At 29.2% G+C, this 19638-nt stretch overlaps 3 protein-coding genes across 4 annotated transcripts in view; 2 read left to right on the plus strand and 1 right to left on the minus strand.

Moving 5' to 3' along the window:
• Nucleotides 1-19638, minus strand: part of stl (ADAMTS metallopeptidase stall) — a 137338-nt gene that overhangs the window by 73762 nt on the left and 43938 nt on the right. The window lies entirely within an intron of this gene.
• Nucleotides 6135-8775, plus strand: LOC148231932 (cytochrome P450 4C1-like). Of its 2 annotated transcripts, none has more exons than XM_088191743.1 (12): nucleotides 6135-6261; nucleotides 6340-6514; nucleotides 6589-6695; nucleotides 6830-6920; nucleotides 6982-7167; nucleotides 7229-7318; nucleotides 7444-7545; nucleotides 7618-7727; nucleotides 7795-7863; nucleotides 8023-8191; nucleotides 8271-8450; nucleotides 8507-8775. In XM_088191743.1, the coding sequence occupies exons 2-12, from the start codon at nucleotides 6340-6342 to the stop codon at nucleotides 8668-8670; spliced, it is 1443 nt and encodes a 480-aa protein (XP_088047869.1). In that variant the 5' UTR covers nucleotides 6135-6261; the 3' UTR covers nucleotides 8671-8775. The 2 variants fall into 2 exon arrangements, with proteins under 2 accessions (XP_088047869.1, XP_088047868.1); XM_088191742.1 differs by having other exon boundaries at nucleotides 7229-7295; nucleotides 7367-7545; nucleotides 8507-8774.
• Nucleotides 11619-14304, plus strand: LOC148231933 (cytochrome P450 4C1-like). Its single transcript, XM_088191740.1, has 10 exons — nucleotides 11619-11937; nucleotides 12313-12419; nucleotides 12485-12575; nucleotides 12632-12817; nucleotides 12882-12951; nucleotides 13015-13208; nucleotides 13274-13374; nucleotides 13447-13515; nucleotides 13579-13927; nucleotides 13997-14304. The coding sequence occupies exons 1-10, from the start codon at nucleotides 11748-11750 to the stop codon at nucleotides 14164-14166; spliced, it is 1527 nt and encodes a 508-aa protein (XP_088047866.1). The 5' UTR covers nucleotides 11619-11747; the 3' UTR covers nucleotides 14167-14304.

The following is a 19638-nucleotide window of genomic DNA, read 5'->3' on the forward strand; positions in this document are numbered from 1 at the left end:
CACATGATACGGATATGCGTTCGATATGCTTATCGTTATTCCTTTTAATATTTTGAACAAATTAACAAAAATTGAAATCATTACTATATTTTTTATATTTATCAAACAATCAGAGTAACCCCAGACTCGCCATCTCTTTCTTAATTAATAATAATAATAATGAAATGGATAGCTCTTGAACTGACTGTGTTAACGCAAATATAGTCTACGCTTTTGTTGTTGCGCCAAAAGTCCGTGGAGATTTTGCAGTGATGCGGTTAAAGATATGTACATATAATATTAAATAAAAAAAATATAATATTAAATAAAAAATATACACTTAAAATAGTCATAGAAAAAAATAAAAATGAATGTCAAATTATAAACTATATACATATATATAAATTATTGTGAAAAATTTAATAAACATATGCTGATATTTTGTGTGTGAATTCACAATTATGTGTTAAAAATTGGAACGCACGGTTGTGTTCCTGGGCAAAAAACTAGAATACGGCTAGGATATTAAAACTAATATACTGTTTTTTTATTATTTAAAAAAATAAATGTTTGATTAAATGAACTGTCAAGTTATATGTCATTTATATAAATGTTTCACTATCAGTTAGTATAGTTTTTTGTTTCATAAAAATAATTTGTTTAATATTTAAGAACATAAGTAAAAATAATTTGTAAAATATTAAAGAACATAAGTTGTAAAAATAAAAGGGTTAAAAATATAAATATAAAAGTATAAAACAATATTAATGTGCTATTATTCAAAAATAATAATAATTAAATAACATTTGGAGATACATATTTTATATCTATTTTTTACAAATAACATTTTTTATGCATTATTTTTGCGTTTATATTTACTGCAATTTAATTCAGGACATATCAACGAATAATATAATATATAAAAAAATTATTGTTTAAAAGTCAAGAAAAAAGCTAAACATAGTATTTTTTTATTACAAATCTGACCATCATCAGTTAACAAAATTCCCTAATGCGTCATCATGGCCATTATACAAACAATAATAATATCATAAATATTTTAAATTAAAGATAAAAAACAATTATGATGCACATCTAAAATAGATGAGCACAACCTCACATTTTTTAGTTCCTCATAACTATCGCTAAAAACATCATTAACCCTTTTAGTGCCAAACGAAATTATGCAGTGTATGCTAAAAATCATTTTTTTGATAGTTTAAAAAATATTACTAGGAGCAAAATAAAAACTATTTTATACAAGTAAGTATCATTTTTTTTAATAATTTAAAAAAATACAAAATTAACAACGGATATCCGTGTACTAGCAGCAGTTATGTCGTTGGACACAGGCGTCATTACGACATTCAAAAGGTTAAGCAAGCAAGCTCGTTGAGAAGCTGGATGGCTTGTGCAAGAGAAGCGTTTTCGAGCGCTGACGTCCCGGCTGCGACGGGTAAGAATAAAAGACACGATCGCGAATTTTTAGGACACTCAAACTCGCAGTTAAAAGACGCTTAGCATTGACGGATTGTCGGTACCGCCCCTAAGCAACTTCAAAAAATATTCCATCGAGTGGATACTACGCCGAGATTGCAATGAATTGTATCCCAACGCTCCTATCATCTTTGCATCAATTCATGTGTGTAGTATGTATCATATATTGTCAGTGTAATGTTGGCAAGGCTTTCCCCCGAATTTTACATTTGTTAATTAATTGTAGACATTTTTGTCAATCAATTCATTTATACTGTTTAAGATATTTTTAATTATTAAAAGATTAAAAATCTTGCTTATATAGAATGTACATATACAGTAATGTATGTTTAGATTTTTTCTCAAAGCTATCCAACGTCATCCGTGACCTGAACTTATTTGGCAGCCTTTTGCTTAGTCTTCTCCGTGTTCTGTATTCTATAAATAGAACTTCAACATAATGAACAACTCTTTTTCTTTGCGGTTGTACACGAACGTATATAGCACAAGTGTTTTGTGTTACTCCCGTCTTTGCTGGACAGTTTTAAGTCTGTTTCACAGGGCTAGCGTAAAAATAATATAAAATAAAAATAATTAAATTTTATACAATTATGGCAATATTTATATTATCGACGATTTGTAAAAAATGGAAATAAGCTAAATACTATTCTGAAATGACGTATTGTAATAAATACAAGTAAAAAAACACTATTTTTTAGCTAAAAGTATTTTTTCATGTCCAACCCTGAAAGTGATGTGCAGGTGAGTCGAGTCGGAGTGTGCATGAAATTGCAATTAAAATTTCACTCAGCCGCTGTGGCGACGTCATTATGGAAATGTACCGAACGTGTTGTGTGGATATAAAGAGACCCCTCACACCACTGACGCCCAGTGGTTTTGCTTTCATTCGCCACGACGAGGGTTAGAGGGATGCATGACAAACTTTAAAATTTATTTTTCCCAACGCGTGGCTGAAAAAATGTCAGTAGATAGCAAAAAATACACCATTACTCTTGGTAAAGTCGTTAGTTTGTTTACTTTGCCTGATACTGTGCTATCATATATAATATAAAACTTTGTATACACAGACAATATACGATGCTCCAAGAATATATAATATCTCAGATTTACATACATTTTCATGAATGATTGCTTTAAATTTTATATTTATATACTTTTATTGCATAGTTAATTTCTAAGACTCTTTTTATTCCATTGTAAATTTCTAAGATTATATTTATGTAGAATTTAGGGTTGTTACTACAGTAATTTCTACATTGTATCATATAGAGATTTTTTGCCAGAATTTAAACAAATTATTGATTATCTAAATAAAATCAAGCGCGGAGTCAAAACATGCCTAAAATTTACGTTAAAAAATATAGTAATAATTGCTGGATAATATGGTAAGAAAGCCATCGATAAGGTTTGTCATGTGTTACTCAAATAATTTAACTCGATTATTATCGAGTTATGTAAGCGATCGTAGACAGTTCGTAACCTCGCTTGGTGTCGGAAATTGCCATATTGTCTCATATTTTCTATCTTGTTCGCCATCAGATAATTCCGATCTAAGTGGGAACGTTTTGATAATAGAAACTTTCACTTAAGATTTCGAAATCACTTTTGAGAGCAAGTGAAGGTTCTCTCTACATGTGAACGAAAAATATTCCAAGATGCAAGGTTGGAAGAGAAACGCGTTTTATTTTGACGTTTATCGGTTATTCTTGTTCTTTATGACATTTTAGTTTGCAGCATTCTTAAATTCCTGTACGTATTTGGGTGATATAATAATATCAAAAATTCAGCAAAATAACATAGTGTGGTGACCACACATATAGGCACATTTAGAAGGGCGATTGTCTCATTGTTAATGATCGTGATCAAAAACGTCAGTAATTAACAATGAGACAAACATCATGGCATATGAGGGATTTCTTTTGACCACACAACACGGGTCGTTAAGAGAATCCCTTTTGTGACAAAACGGTACGGACGCAATCAATCACCACAATGCAAACTCTTTCCGAAAAATTCGAAAGTCTGGAGCCAAGCAAAAAACTTGCTTTCGGTAACATAACATCCGATTTCTCGAATTCTAAGAAGCCACTGCAGCGATTGGCTAAAGGATAAGCCTGTACTCCGACGAGGAGAAGGCAGACGGCCCAAGGCAGACGGTCCGAGATACGAGAGAACGAGACAAGAGACGTCACCAGACAGCAGAGCCAGCGACGCAAACGACCAGAGAGCCAAGATATACCAGCAGCCATCCGGAGGATCCAGCCACGCGCCCTCACCGACAGACCTGAAGATCACACCCGAATCTCGCCACACGCAGCCACAGAGCCCTGAGCCATCATCACCTGCACACCTTCATCGCGAGAAACGTCACGCCGTAATCGTCCATAAATTAGTTATATTATTTTGCAAGTCTTTTTGTACTTACTTCTGATGTTTTTAAACATTTTTGGGTGATTGAGCTGAAAATTAAAGCTAAAATTTTTGACAAAAGCTGCTATTTTGTAGATTATAATACAACTTTGTAGCTGAAATAACGCATAAAAGACCCCAGAAATATTTAATATTTTTATTAGTATATTATTTAATTTAACTTTGTGCGTTTATTTGCAAACATTTTTTTGATGTTTTTAGGTTGTTATGAGTTTAAAAACAGCTGTAAAGCTACAATAGTGTATTATATTGTACGATTTTTTAAGAATTTTTTTCGTATTATGATCTCTGAAACTTATTAAAAGTTACATATTTATAGCTTACTGAAAGTCGTTTTTTGCCTATTTGTGACGTTTTTAAACATTTTTGAATGATTTTCTAATAAATACAGCTGTGAAACTAAACAAAAAACTGCTTCTTTGTTTAAAACTTTGTGAGGTTCAAGAACGAGATAAGGAACGAGAGTGTTAATACTTTCAGCGCTTTATAAATTTTCTTGTGTTTATTTTTGTCTTTTTAAAACAATTTTTAATCATGTTTTGGGGTGAAATGAACTCAAAAACTGTTGTACAACTACAATTGTTTAAAGCAGGGCTTCTTAAACTATGGGACGCGACCCCATATGGGGTCGCTTAGCGAGATTTTAATTTGAATGAATTTAAATTAAATGTTTTAAATATTTTTTTCAAGCTCCTCATTATGATCATATAAGTTTTACTCACTGTCTTTTTCATCGGGAGTCCCTTGCAGCAAAAAAAATTAGCACCAGAATTGAACGATGTGCTTCAGGATGTTGTTAAGCTTATAAATTTTATTAAGAGCCATGCCCTTAACAGTCGCTTATTTTTAAATTTCTGTAAGGATACGGATTCCCACTATACATATTTATTATTACATACAGAAGTAAGATGGATATCAAAAGGTCAAAGTTTAAAAAGATTATTGTTATTAAAGGACGAAATCGAAATATTTTTAACCGAACAAAAATGTGATCTTGCTGCTTTTTTTAAAAATGACCTATGGCTATCCAAGCTGCGTTATCTGACAGATATTTCTGAGAAATTAGACAGTCTCAACTTGTCTCTACAAGGAAACAATTGCGATATGTTTACTTTGAATGATATAATTGAAAGTTTTATTAAGAAGATCAACATTTGGAAAAGTAGGGTAGAAAAGGATTCGTTCGAAATGTTTTCCAGTATCGACAATTTTTTAATTGAGAAAAATCATTGTAAAACTTGTATCGCAAAAATGATTATATGTCATTTAAAAATGCTAGAAACACAGCTTCGTATCAATATTATTATTTCAAAAAGTTATCTTGGATTCAAAAACAATTTTTGATTGGCTTGAGTGAAATTGATCACCTGCCATATAAAGCTCAAGAGGAATTTGCTGAGCTTTCGAGTGACTCAAACTTAAAACTAGATTTTCCAAATAAGCCCTTGACTGAATTCTGGATTGGAACTAGAACAGAATTTCCCACATTCTCTGATATGGCATTCAACACCACATATTTATGTGAAATTACTTTTTCGGCTTTAACACATATTAAATCCCAATAACGTTCATCGCTAAAAAATGTTGAAGAGATTTTACATCCAGCAGTGTCAAATATTGCACCAAGATTTATTTTGTTGCAGTAAAAAACAAGCACATCCGTCTCATTAAAAAACGATTTTTTCCTTTAATTTTTGTATACTTAACCACTTAACGACTGCGCTCGAATATATTCGAACGGACTAAGACGACCAAAATGCCCGGGCTCTAATATATACCAGTGACGATATATTTTGCTCAATATTCTCTTTTATTTATGTTATTACATAAAATGCAGTTTTGATGAAAAATAGGGCATATAATTTTTGTAACTATAATAAATACAATTTTACAACTATTTGTGAAATTTTTAATTTTATATTTTTGTATGTTTCTAAGCAAATTCTAAAACTATTTTTTTTCATATTAATGTATATTGTTAGCACAAATTAATTATCTTTATTTTGTATTTATCTGGGGTCGCAAAGAAACTCACAATCATAAATGAGGTCGTGAATGAAAAAAAGTTTAAGAAGCCCTGGTTTAAAATGATAAATGACATTTTGTTAATAATACTAGATATAATTAGCAATGAAACTGATTTAAAATAAGAAATAAATATAACAATTTTTATCACATTTTTCTGCGTATAAAATATTACATTATTAAAGAATAAAGCAATGTATAAACACGTTTTTATAATATTTTTTACAAAATATGTTAATCATTTAAAATCATATACTGAATATTTTGTCAGTGCTGTTCGAGCAGCATATACATAATATAGACGACTAGACATTCAATAGTTTAAATATAGTAAAATACATTTTTACATAAAGTTACTATCTTATAAGTTTAAGTTAATTTTTATAAATCACCCTGTTATATTTTTAGATGTTTTCTTTCAACTACGACTGTTTAGAGTTATTTGTTCATTCGTTTCTATTTGTCATTATTTTGGCATTTATTAAAGGATTTATAAAATGGTGCCGTTTTTATGTGATAGCTAGGAATATACCAGGTCCATTAACTATTCCGATTATAGGAAGTCGATTTAAATTCGAAGAAGGTAAAAGTGATTTATACATTCGTTAACTAAATATTATTTTAATATGCGTACCATTATATAATGTTGCAAACTAGACAATTTCAATAAATCTAAAAGAAGATTTGAGTATTATGGATCGACTTTTACTATGTGGTCTGGTCTGGACATATATGTACATTTTAGTCGGGCTAAAGATGTTGAGGTATGTTTATCATTGTTTTTTATTTATATTATAATATTTTATGCATGACGTCAACAATTATTATTTTTAATTATACATACCATTACATTGCAACATAAATTTTTAAAATTGATTGCATACTTATAATTTTTTAGACACTCCTTAGCGCGTCAGCGAATTTGACGAAATCGTGTTTTTATGTACATTCAAAGCCATATTTGGGAAACGGCTTACTAACGTCAAGAAGTAATCATTATATTAGAATTATATTTCATAAATACATTTACTTTTACCGTATAATTTTTAGGTCCAATGTGGAATTTAAAAAGAAAAATTATGACGCCTGGTTTTCATACAAAGTTTTTGCAAAATTATTTTGATTTTCTTCAAGCTAGGGCCGACACATTTGCAAAAGAATTAGAAATACATTGTAATGATGAAAATTTTGAGATTTTACCATTACTTTCATTAGAAGTTATAGCCTCAATTTTTGGTAAACCATTTTTAAATATCTCGGTAGATTAATATTATATATATTTTTTTTTAATTTTTAGAAACTATGATGGGAATAAAAATAGCTGAAGACAGTGATTATATTGATTATGTTCAATGTCATAATGAGTATAACAACATTCAATTAATAAGTTATAATTTTTTTATTATCGAGTTTTTAAAGTAACCGTACCTTTCAGAATATTAAAAATAATTTCACACAGAAATAGAAACATTTGGATATTTCCCAATTTTACTTATAAATTTACATCTAAAGGAAGACGTTATAAGAAGTGCTTAAACACAGTACTAAAATACAATAAAAATATAATTAAAGAGAGAAGAATGCTGAGACTAAACAACAGAGAGAATGAAACAGGTATTATAATTTAAGTATTATAAAAATAAATGTAACTGTTTATGTATGTGAATATAAAAATGTGCGTTTCAGATTTAGTAAAAAATGTAATTCTTCTCGATTTATTATTAGAAGAACAGGAAAATGGAATTTTAATAAATGATGATGAAATTATCGATGAAGTGAATACAATGGTATTTTCTGTGAGTATTTTTTATACAAGTTAATGGGAAAATATTATAGCATTGTATGTAAATATATTTTTTTCAGGGTAATGACACAACTTCCGGAATTATCGGATTTTGTTTGTTTCTTTTGGGAAATAATCACGACGTTCAGGTAATATTTCTTATTTATTTAAAATGACTATGATTGATGTGTAAGAATATAAGTCTATTAGTATATTAAGAAAATCATAGTAAAAACACTAAACTGTATTATTAATTTAAAAATACTGAATTATGACGTTGCTACTTTTATTGGTTAAATTGTCAATAGAAGAGAGTACTTCAAGAGATAATCGAAGTTGTCGGAGATGAGAATCGGCCGATTACGATGGAGCATTTGGCCGAGATGAAATACTTGGAGAGAGTTTTTAAGGAAACTTTGAGGCTTTATCCTCCGGCGCCGATTATAGGCCGAATAGCCGATGAAGACATCAAAATCGGTAATTGATCGCCAAACTTGGTGCACAATTAATTACGTAAAACTTTTCGGATTGTGTTTGAGATTTGGATTCTTTTCAGGCGAATATACTGTACCAATCGATGGAAATATTGTTGTGAACATATACGAGCTACATAGGGATCCGAAATACTTCCCGAATCCGGAGAAATTCGACCCGGATCGATTTTTACCAGAAGCTTGTAAAATGATACATCCATTTACTTATATACCATTTGGGACGGGTGCAAGAAGTTGTATAGGTAGTAAAATTTATATTACTTTTACTGATTGTTTTTTAATTTGTTTATATTTATAGGAAAAAATTTTGGAAAATTGCTATCTAAATTAATGCTGGTCGAGGTTGTGAAAAAATATAGAATTTTTTCTATGGAGAAACCCGAAGAAATAGACTTGGTGTTTGATGATGTACTTCGAATGAAAAATAATTTCAAGCTTAAATTAGTTAAAAGGAAAATATAATAAATGGGTTGTTGGCGTTAGTCAAGTGAAAATAAAAGGAACCAAAGATTGTCCTTTTAGATAAAGTTACCATAATAAATAAATTTAATAATGTAGTAAAAAAAGTACTACATCTATGTTGATAGTATTTTAAAATTATTTAGATATAGAAAATATAGTTTGTAAAAAATACATGTAATTATTAATGAATAAAGTATTACACCGTTATATTGCTAATCTTATTTATTATTTTAAGGTGCTAACTAGTTTTATGCCTATCAAAGTTTTTTTCTTAATATGAAAGTTATTATTGATATTATATATATATATATATACATATAAGTAATGAATCAATAGCTTTATCAGATGTTTTGTTTGGTCATTAATTTCATATTAAAAAATATTTTTTTATTCCTCTATCAGGTAAAGCTTTTTTATGTAATTTTTCCCATAACACATCATTTTTTATATGCGTAAGAGAATTTTTCGTGAGATTGTATAAATTATTTAAATTGAAAACATATTAAATTAGCGAGATAATAGCCTGAGGCATTTGCCCCTCTTGCCCCTCCCTCTATACATGAATATAATAAAATTATTTATAGAAGCTGTTAAATATAATATTAAGCCGTTAAAATGAGCACATATATAATAAATCCAGTTTAACGAATTTTTCAAAAGTGTAACAGAAATTAAAAACTTTTCTCTATGGTTTTTTAATTAAAAAAATGGAAAAGTGCCTGACAGGATAAAAGCACAATAGTAGCTTAAAATTACCACCGCAATTTCAATATGCATGAAAATAAAACTGCGGACTTTCTGTTGTAAAGGGATAAAACACATTGAAAATCAATATGTAGCAGAAGTTATATTAGAGTAATTAATATATTTGGACTGCCTAAAGAGACGATAATATTTAATAAGTTGCAGCAGGTCATGCACGTGTAACTGCGCACATGGAAAATAAATTTGTTTTAGAGGTTTTCTTGGACTTTATAACCGTTAAAAAAATGTATTGAACGTTATGGAGAGTATTTAATAAATATTTGTTGTTTTGTATCATGTTTGTGAAATAAATAAGCAAAATTGCTATAATCTGATATAAATAAAAAAAATGGATATTGGCTCAACATACTGACAAATAATCTGCTAAAAGATAATGTTGTAATTAAGTATAGACTTGAGCGTAAAAATATATATTTAATTACCTTGCTTAACATAAGCAATATCATGACCACTAAAAAATTTACTACCAACTAACTTCTAATAAGATAAAGTTTAGACTATAATTTAATTTAATTAAACATATCATAATTTTAAGATATTTTTTTTAAAGCATGCCTCCAGTGGGAGATTTAACACATGTAATTTTTCTTTTTTTCCCCTTAAGTGCCAAGTTCTGGGAGAAAGGAGAAAGAAGGAAATAAATACATATATTATAAGAATTGCATATTGTCCATGTAGACAAATTGCATTTTAATATTTTATTTTATTTTATAATCGATGTCACTTTAGAAACGTTCTGTATATAGTGTGTCATATAATGAAACGTTTTTATGCTAATGGTTATTTTTAATATTTTTGCTAAAAAAATATGATTAAAATATTTTATAAATATCTTTTATATGTAAATAGCTTTAGTAATCGCATATTTTACACAGGCAATAAAATATTTTTGTAAGACTATTTTTTAGGTTGCCAATATCGTATTTTATGAATTTAGAGGTCATTAGTTCGATTCCCAGTAGCGAAATAGTGTTTTATTTAAAAAGTCCAGTCGCTCTTTGTATTATTTAAAAACATACAGCCTTGGCCATTAATGGGACAGCCATCAATTTTTTCGCGGACGGTGAGAAAAAAGCTTAGCAATGTGGAACTCAGAGGTTTTAATACCCGACACAAGCCGTGACTTTCAGAAACAAATAAAACTTGAAGGTTAGAGTGGTCCCGAAAACACCGAGACTGGACAACTGAAGATTAGGCGAAAGTTATTTGGTCCGATGAATCCGAGATAATTTTAAATTAAAATTGGTTAATATAAAAACTAAATTTACTCAATTTAAATAATATAATCCAACTTTGTTTAAGCTTTAATTTAAATTTTCGCGACCCTTGGTCACGTACACGTGCGTCGAAGAGTCTGAGAAAAATATCTAACTGATTGCGTAGTACCTAAAGGCAAATATAGTGGCGGAAGCGTTATAGTCTGGGGTCGCACGGCATCAGCAGGAGTAGGAATCATGTATATTTGCGAATATAAATAGTGACATTCTTATTTTAATTTTTGAATCCACTTGAATGGATTCCTACTGGAAAATATTTTCCAAGTACTGACCACGCTACCATCCGATTTCAGCAAGAAAACGCTTCGTGCTGCCATACTTCGCTAAAAAGCAGGGGTTGATTTGCGTCAAAGGGTTTGATGCTTTTAGGATGGCCTACACAGTCACCAGACCTAAATTTTATAGAGCATTGATATACAAAATTAAACTAATAGGTTGCTAAACACAATTCCAAACCCAAAATTAAGCTGCTAGAAAAATTGTGTCCGTCCACCCGCCTTAGTTGACAATTTGTCAAAAAGAGTTGCAGCTGTAATTATAGCTAAGGGTGTGCTTAGTAAATATTAAAAATACGCTTAAAATAAGCACTTTAAATAACCTCAAAAATCACGTATAAGGAAAATTGATTCAGAAATTAAAACAATCGCAAAAATTTATTTTTTAAAATATGCGATATAAAAAAGTTAAACGTATTGAAAAAGATCCAATAAGGAAAAAATTTAGAAACAAAATTTACTGATCAATATAATAATAAATTTTCTACAGTAAAAAATACGTATACGTCATATATTATGGTTGAATCACACAAATTTTCCCACAAAAAAAGGTGACAATGTACATAATTTATATTAAATATAAGCCTACAAAAACGAAATTTTCATCAGTACATAACACACATTCTGTTACTCTTCATTTTGATTTAAAACTCGGTTGATAATGCGTGTTCACCGAAAAAATTATATGTAGTGTAAATGTGATATGTGAAATACGTGATATACATTTCATCTTACGAATTCATTCTCGTTTCAAGAAAAGATGGAATTATTGAGATTTTTTAATATAAAAGAATTATTAGTTTTAGTCTTATTTTTATTTTTAAATGTGATGCTCATAAAAGTATACATAAAATGGCGAAAGTTTGCGAATGTTGTGGATAAAATTCCAGGACCAATAGCATTACCATATATTGGGAATGGCTTAGAATTTTTATTTTCAAGTTCTATGAGTAAGTTACTTAAATTGTATTTTTTTGCATATTTATATTATACACTAACTACATGTGATAGTTATAACTAAACAATATAATTTGGATTTCATTATTATTATACAGTTAATAAATAATAATATTTTTGCAACAAAGATAAAGTTACTTGATATTTGTATATAATTATATGTTAAGCAATACTGCCATTATTATTTTATTGTTGTGAAATTCTAGAATAAAAACTCCATTTGTTTTTTAATAGTAATAGTCAAATTTTCAGTAATAAGATCGTCATAAAAATACTATATATTTTATTTTTTAAACATAAAGTGCAAAATTGGTGTATAATATTATAAACATGTTTTATTCTTTAACCATAAATTTCTCTACTTTCAGATTTATTAGGTGTGTTTAGTTACCTTTTTCATGAATATGGACCCGTATTTAGAATATGGGCTGGCAGTACACCATTAATTGCAATAAAAGACCCTGAAGTAGTCGAAGTAACACAATTACACTATTAGGTATAATTATTTTTAAGTTGATGTTAATATATTTATTTTTTTAGGCTGTTCTTAATTCACCGGTTAATATAGAAAAAGCGTATGGATATTTGTTTTTGTATCCGTGGTTAGGAGATGGATTATTAACAACATCAGGTAATTTTTAGCAATTAAGCAAGCTTGGTTCATTATTAAACATATCATTTTTTTAGGAAATAAATGGCATTTACACAGGAAATTAATAACGCCAACTTTTCATTTCAAAGTTTTGGAAGAATTTATGACTATATTTCAAGAAAAAGCAAACGTTCTTGTTAATAAATTAGAAAAAAATTGCGACACAGGACCGTTTAATATTCATTTAGACATTACCTTAGTTACTCTATATGGATTATGTGGTAACATATAACATATTTTAAATACTTTATTAATTTGCCTCTATAAGTGATTATTTATTTATAGAATCTGCAATGGGAATTGATTTTGACGTAAAATCTGGAGCTCCTGTCAAATTTATCGAATCTCTTTTAGAGTAAGTAGAAAATTTAATATATTAAAAATATATTGATCTGGTTAATTTATTTTTTATTTTTAGTGTTTCAACAATGGCAAGTGAACGAATGAAATGCTTTGTATTACATCCAGATTTTATATTTTATAAAACACAGAGAGGGAAAAGATTTAAGGAAAAGATAAAATCGCTACATGAATTTACCATAAATATAATACAGGAAAGGAAAAAAAATAGAAATAAAATTTTATATAGACAACTTTCAGCTGAGGAGTTAGGTAATGTATTGAAATAATATTTATAACTCTACATTTGATAATCATATTAATTAATTATTTTATAGGTATTAAGAGAAAACATACTTTCCTTGACTTATTGCTAGATTACACTGACAATTTAAGTGAAGATATGATTAGAGATGAAGTAGCCACATTTGCTTTTGCAGTATGTATATTTAGCAAAAAATGTTTAAAAATATATATTATATTACAAATATTAATTTTTAAATAATTTCAGGGCCACGATACGGTAGCATCGACTGTATATTTTTGCTTGTTTGCTTTAGCAAATAATTTAGAATGCCAGGTAATAATACATATTTAACAATATTCATAAAAAGAATGGCAAATAAATATGATTTTTTAATAGGATAAGGTGTATAAAGAGCTTTGTGATATATTTTTTGGAGAAGAACGCAACACCACAATGGAGGATGCGGGTAATATGAAATATTTGGAAAGAGCCATCAAAGAAACGATGAGAAAGTACACACCTGTGCCATTCATAGGAAGAAAAATTGTGCAAGACATTAAAGTTGGCAAATATCATATACCTGTCGGTGCACATGTCATGCTACAGATTTATCACATGCACAATGATCCAAAACTATTTCCAAATCCAAAAGTATTCGATCCTGATCGTTTTTTGCCAGATGCTATTTTAGATCGACACAAATACGCATTCATACCGTTTTCTGCTGGTTCAAGGAACTGTATAGGTATTATATTCATGTATATATAAATATTATTTTATGAATATGTTCAAGATTTTATTTTTATGTGTTTAGGACAAAAGTATGGAATGTTACTTGCGAAAGTGCTTTTAGCGACGATTTTGAGAAGATACAAAATAACAACGCTGGAGAGCGAAAAAGACATGAGGCTATCTATGGATCTGGTTATGAGACCTGTTAAGGAATATAATATTATATTGGAAAGGAGGAAAAAAAACACTTAAAATAATTGCAAATTTTTAAAAATATGCTGTGAACTATTTAAATCAAATAAACTATAATAAGGTTATCGTTTAAAAGTAATTCATAATTCATGTTTAGCAATTTTTTGTGTCTAGGTGAAATCTGTTTATTCTTCTTTATTTTCGCGTATATGAGATAAATCTGGACACTTTTTTATTTATTATTTAAATTTTTAAACATATATAGATTAAAATTAGATTTTTTTCAAGAATTTCTTGAGATGAACGCTAATCGGGATTCCCATTTCTCTAAAAATTTGCTGATTCCTCAAGGATTTTTATTAATAAATAAATTATATAGTTTATATAGTTTAAAATAAACAGATTTTCTAGATGCGTGGTGTAAATATTAAAACTTATTTTAAAAAATAAAATATAGATGTGATATTTCGTGATAAAATGGTATTTAGTTGAATACATATGCTAAATAAATATTTATTAAACAAAATAACATTTTTTAATTATTCTTTATTTTAATTTCGAACTACTTATAATAAAAAAAGTTCACTATAATAACCATAGAGAAAAGAATATATATAATAGAGACGGCGACATAGGCCAAATCATGCCAAGTTTTGATCTCGACGCTAGTCGCGCGATCATTACACTCGGTAAGTTTTCTAATCGCGATTTCATCTATAACTAAATTGCAAACTAGTTTATAATTTGTTGATTAAGATTTTATTTTTAATGCTTCAAATGCTTCAAACGTAAATCCTGGATCTCCGTTCAAGTTCTGATAGCATTTACCGATGGTTCTTAAATGAGGCAGGTTAAAATTTAAAGTCTGTCGAACATAATAATTAGCTTTGGGAGAATAAAAACTTAAATTTAATGCAAACGATCAATCTTGGGCTGAATACTTGGCTACTTTTGAATTATTTTTTCTTTTTAAAAAAGTTAACAACTCTTTTGAATCAGAATCAAAATTTGATAATAGTGACAAGCCGTTTTCCTCACTTAAAAGTCGTTTGTCTGTTATTGACTTAACTATATTTTCCAAAGTAACTATTTTTTTTTTGTTTCTACGATAAAGTTTTTGCCTTAGTGCATGTATTTTAAAAATAAATCCTAAAATAACACAAATAATTTCAAAATGTAACATTTGAAATGATAAATTGCAATATCTCTGCTGATCAATATAATATCTCTGCAGGAAGCCATATTTTATTATTAGAAGTTTATTAAATGCGCTGAGAGGGGCATTACCGGTCACGCGTTCGGGGTGAATGATCTAGAGACGAGGCGAATACTATTTTAAGGCACGCTAAATTTCTTCCTATAGGCCGCTCTATATTATATGATATTTTTTACTCTGTGATAATAACATATACATGATTTAAATGATATGGAGTTTTTAAAAAAATACTTGATAAAACTTATCGGAAAGAGAAAGTTAAACCTTATTTAACGATCAATTAATTTGTAACAATGCTTCATGAAGTTTAGTCATTCAAATTTTGGCAGTGCATACCTACACATGCTAGCAATTAAAAAATACTTTAATATACAATTGATTATTCTAGTTGCATAACACTAGATAGTTAATTTCATTGACCATACGCAATTGCGTTCATTTGAGCGTAGTTTATATATCTCATTCGCAGCGGGACGTTATGTTTGAAATTGCCACAGCCGCAAAATTTTGCCGACAAATTACTAATTTGCTTTGCGGCTTTGTAAACGGTTGACTTAAATTGGGTTACCATTGGCACAACCGAAACTTTTGTCGAAGCCTAGGCGCGATGGTGAGTGATTCACGACCAATCCAAACTCATCTATCAAGGTTTATCAACCGAGACGAACCTCCACAAAAGGTACACAGCCGATCCCTTTTCAAAGACACCCCCTCGCGCAATATTCAAGGCGTATTTCGAGCTTAATCATGCTTGCAAGAAATGCACTAATAAAATTTTAATCAAAAATTTCGACGAGAAAACAGGGTCGGAAAAAAATACTCATAGAAAATTCGACCGCCGAGTTATCTCGTAAAACGCTCTGAGAGCACTTTTTATCGTATTGTTTTTATTTTTTTTGTAAAAAAAATATATTTATAAATCCCTTTCTACGTTAGTTAGTAAATGCATCCAGTGCTGGACTTGGTGTAATATAAGAAGGTTTCAACACTCAATGGCCTCTTCTAAAGCGTCGTATACGAACAGAGTCTGGCTTTAACTACTCGGGTAGCTATGTGTGTATATAGCTTTGTATAATGTGAGCCGCACAGTTACACAACTTTAGATAAGTATATTTTTATTTAAAAAATATTTTATTATTTTTTAAAAAAATACTAAAAATAAAGGACAAATTAAACCATCCAGAAAGGTTGTATTTTCACCAAATTTGATTACATATAAGATAGCGCGGTGCAAATATGTTAATAATACCAAGCCTTGCATATATTTGTTATGTTTAAGATTTAAACTACTCCTAATGCTATACAGGTCACATAGATTTCCCTAAGTCGGTTGTATAATATGTCTCTGAATCTCTATCTCTGCGCAGTACGTATAATTTTTTTTATGGATATCGACTTTCATCATGGCACAATGATTCATACTTATTATTAATACAAAAAATGCTTATATTTTTGTCTTAAATTGAAAGAAATAAGTTAACAAGTTACAAGATCTACTTAATTTGCAGGGGGCAATTCATGAGGAATTCAAAAGTCGTATATTAAAACAATAACGTGATAGGGACGCTTCGGTATTTAACTAATCACCAGTCTTCAAACGTTGCTTAGTGATTTTGAAGTATTGGCATTTTTGTCCCGAGAATCAAGAAAAGTATATCGAAAAATATTTAAGATTAATATTTTTGGTATATATACACACAAGGCTTTCTTTGGAACAAAAATAGTGCCGGAATTCAGTTCTTAGCAAACATTTTACTAAAGAAAATTATATTCAAATAAACAAGAAGCGCATACAAAATTTAACATTTTTTTTGAGAGTTTTATTTATTTAGAGAAAAATTTATTGCTATGAGAGTATTGGTCTAAGTGTATTCAAACCGAATTTTGTTCAATAGGAGGGGACAAAAACAATTATCACTTCTCAGAAGTCAAAAATTCACGTCAAAAGCAATAAAATCGTGTTGGCGCCGTTGCAGTGGGAACGCTCGGTAACGAGCGTTCCCACTGCGACGGTGACGGCACGATTTTATTGCTTTTGACGTGAATTTTTGACTTCTGAGAAGGGATAATTGTTTTTTGCGCTCTTCTATTAGTCAAAATTCAGTTTGGATGTTCTTGATTTCATTATCATGTTCTTCATTTGGCAATGTAACTGAAATTTTCTTTCATTTTTAAACTTTTACCTTTAAAAATAAAGAAAATAAAAAGAATGATGGCATATTTACGTAAAAATAAAGAAATAAAATTTTACGCAGTTTGTCAATCAAATTTTAAACAGCTAAAGTACCGCAAAAAAAGTGCAATTAAAAAAATGAAAAGCGTATCCATTGCAATATTAAAAAAAAACTTACAACCACTACAAAAAATGCAATTTCAATTATTCATACAAAATTGCAATTGTAAGATTAAGAAAATAAAAATATGTATTCTATTTTGCTCTGCAAAATAGGTTTTTAGAAAGGTCTAAGCATTTAAGGAGGAATCATATAGGATATTTCAAATTTTAGTAGTGAATGTTCACTTGCTTTCCGTTGATGTTGGTTTAATGGTTAGCAAAGATTTGTATACAATACTTAGATTTTGGGTACGTTCACTAGTTGGTTGCAAAATCTTTAATATATTTCGTCGATCATTATTAATTTTGGTATCCGATTCTGAACTAAATAAAATATTATTTTTAATATAAAATATATTTTAAAATACTGATTTAAATTGCATGCTAAGGCAACAATTTATTATAATATATTATTTCAAGGCAATAATTAAAAAACAGTTAAATAAATTATATTTATAAATATAAAACGATGTGGGACTTTTGATCTAAACCGCATATGTGTTTTCCCAAGATCTGTATACTTAGAGCGTATGTAAACTCGAGAGAGTTTCAAGTGCAAATGTCGCACTTTAATGTCATATGTGTGGCTTATTTTGCACGCTCATTCTATCTTATTATATATTTATAATATTTATTACATTTTTTAGTATGATACAAATAGTTATAAAAGCATGCGCCGCTAATCGATTTAGGGTTGACCTCGACAAAAATGATTGGTTTCGTAATGAAATATGTTGGAGCTAAACGCGAATAAAATAATATTCATTATATAATACTTTGAAATTAAATTTGTATTTGGTTAGGTACGCTAAAAGTATTTACGTTGGCAATCAAGTGAAAACACGAAGTGTGGTGAATCTAATTCTTCGTAGGATATTTCACGGCGTGTCGACGGAGCAATTAGGGAAAAGTTTTCAAGTCATATTCTCCCTAGCTCATTCCATCGGCAGAATGGAATAGAATTTCTTATCAAAGGCAACATTGTCACCAATCAAAGGGGTTTGTGCCGAATTCGACAATTCCGATTGTCCCTTTCTCCTTTGCCGGCGTGGCGTTAATTGAACAAAGTGATGATTAAAAGCAATGTTTGCAATCTAGACTTTAATGTCTTTTTAAATTTTATTGTAAGGCGTAATACAAGTGCAATAAATTGCAACCAATGAACTTTAGATTACTAATAAACTTTTTTATGTGAAAAAAATGACATTTAACTTAATTTATTAAACGTATAATTTGAATCAAATATGTATGGTACAGTATTCCATTGAATTTTTGGGCTTGGGTTATCTGTTTTACGGATTATTCGTATTCGGAAATGCACCTAGAAATTATGAAATTAAGGTTTTGGTGATTAGAAAAGAAACAATATTCAAAATGAAGCATGGGTGGATAAAGAAATCTTCGAATATTTGTTCAAAACTATATAGGTGAAGCGGTTATACTGTGCTGATCTTTTCAAAACTTCTACTGAAAAACCTGATGGCTTGAGCAATTTTTGGAAAAAATAATGACATTGGATGCTATACATGGAATAGTAAAATCTTAGTCAAAGGTAAAGTAAATAGCACTTATTCGATCGTAAAAAATAATATTTTTGAGACTGAGCCATGTGCTTTATCTGAAATATGCAGATTAATGCTTTGAAAGTGTCGTTCGGTAAAACATCGAGGAGTGGCTTAGTCACGATTCAAGGGATTCGAGTTTTCAAACTTGAATGATGCGGATATCGTTTTTATTGTCACTCAAACAAAAGAGGAAGAGAATGATAGTGTGAATACAAGTTTCTTAATTTCTTATTACTTTTAAAATACAGTATACTCTCGATTATGAGGGCTAATGCTAAGTGGGAAGGGCACAGATAATTGAAAAACACGGAAACGCCATTATTTGGTTTTAATTCATCTACACAATTCTGAACATATTTTTTTTATTTATTAATAAAATCTGTGATTTTGAGAATCTAGCAATTATTTTAAAATAT

Source organism: Plectrocnemia conspersa, unplaced genomic scaffold (genome assembly GCF_051122295.1).
Source record: "Plectrocnemia conspersa isolate PC_06_02 unplaced genomic scaffold, ASM5112229v1 ptg000009l, whole genome shotgun sequence".
NCBI lineage: Eukaryota > Metazoa > Arthropoda > Insecta > Trichoptera > Polycentropodidae > Plectrocnemia > Plectrocnemia conspersa.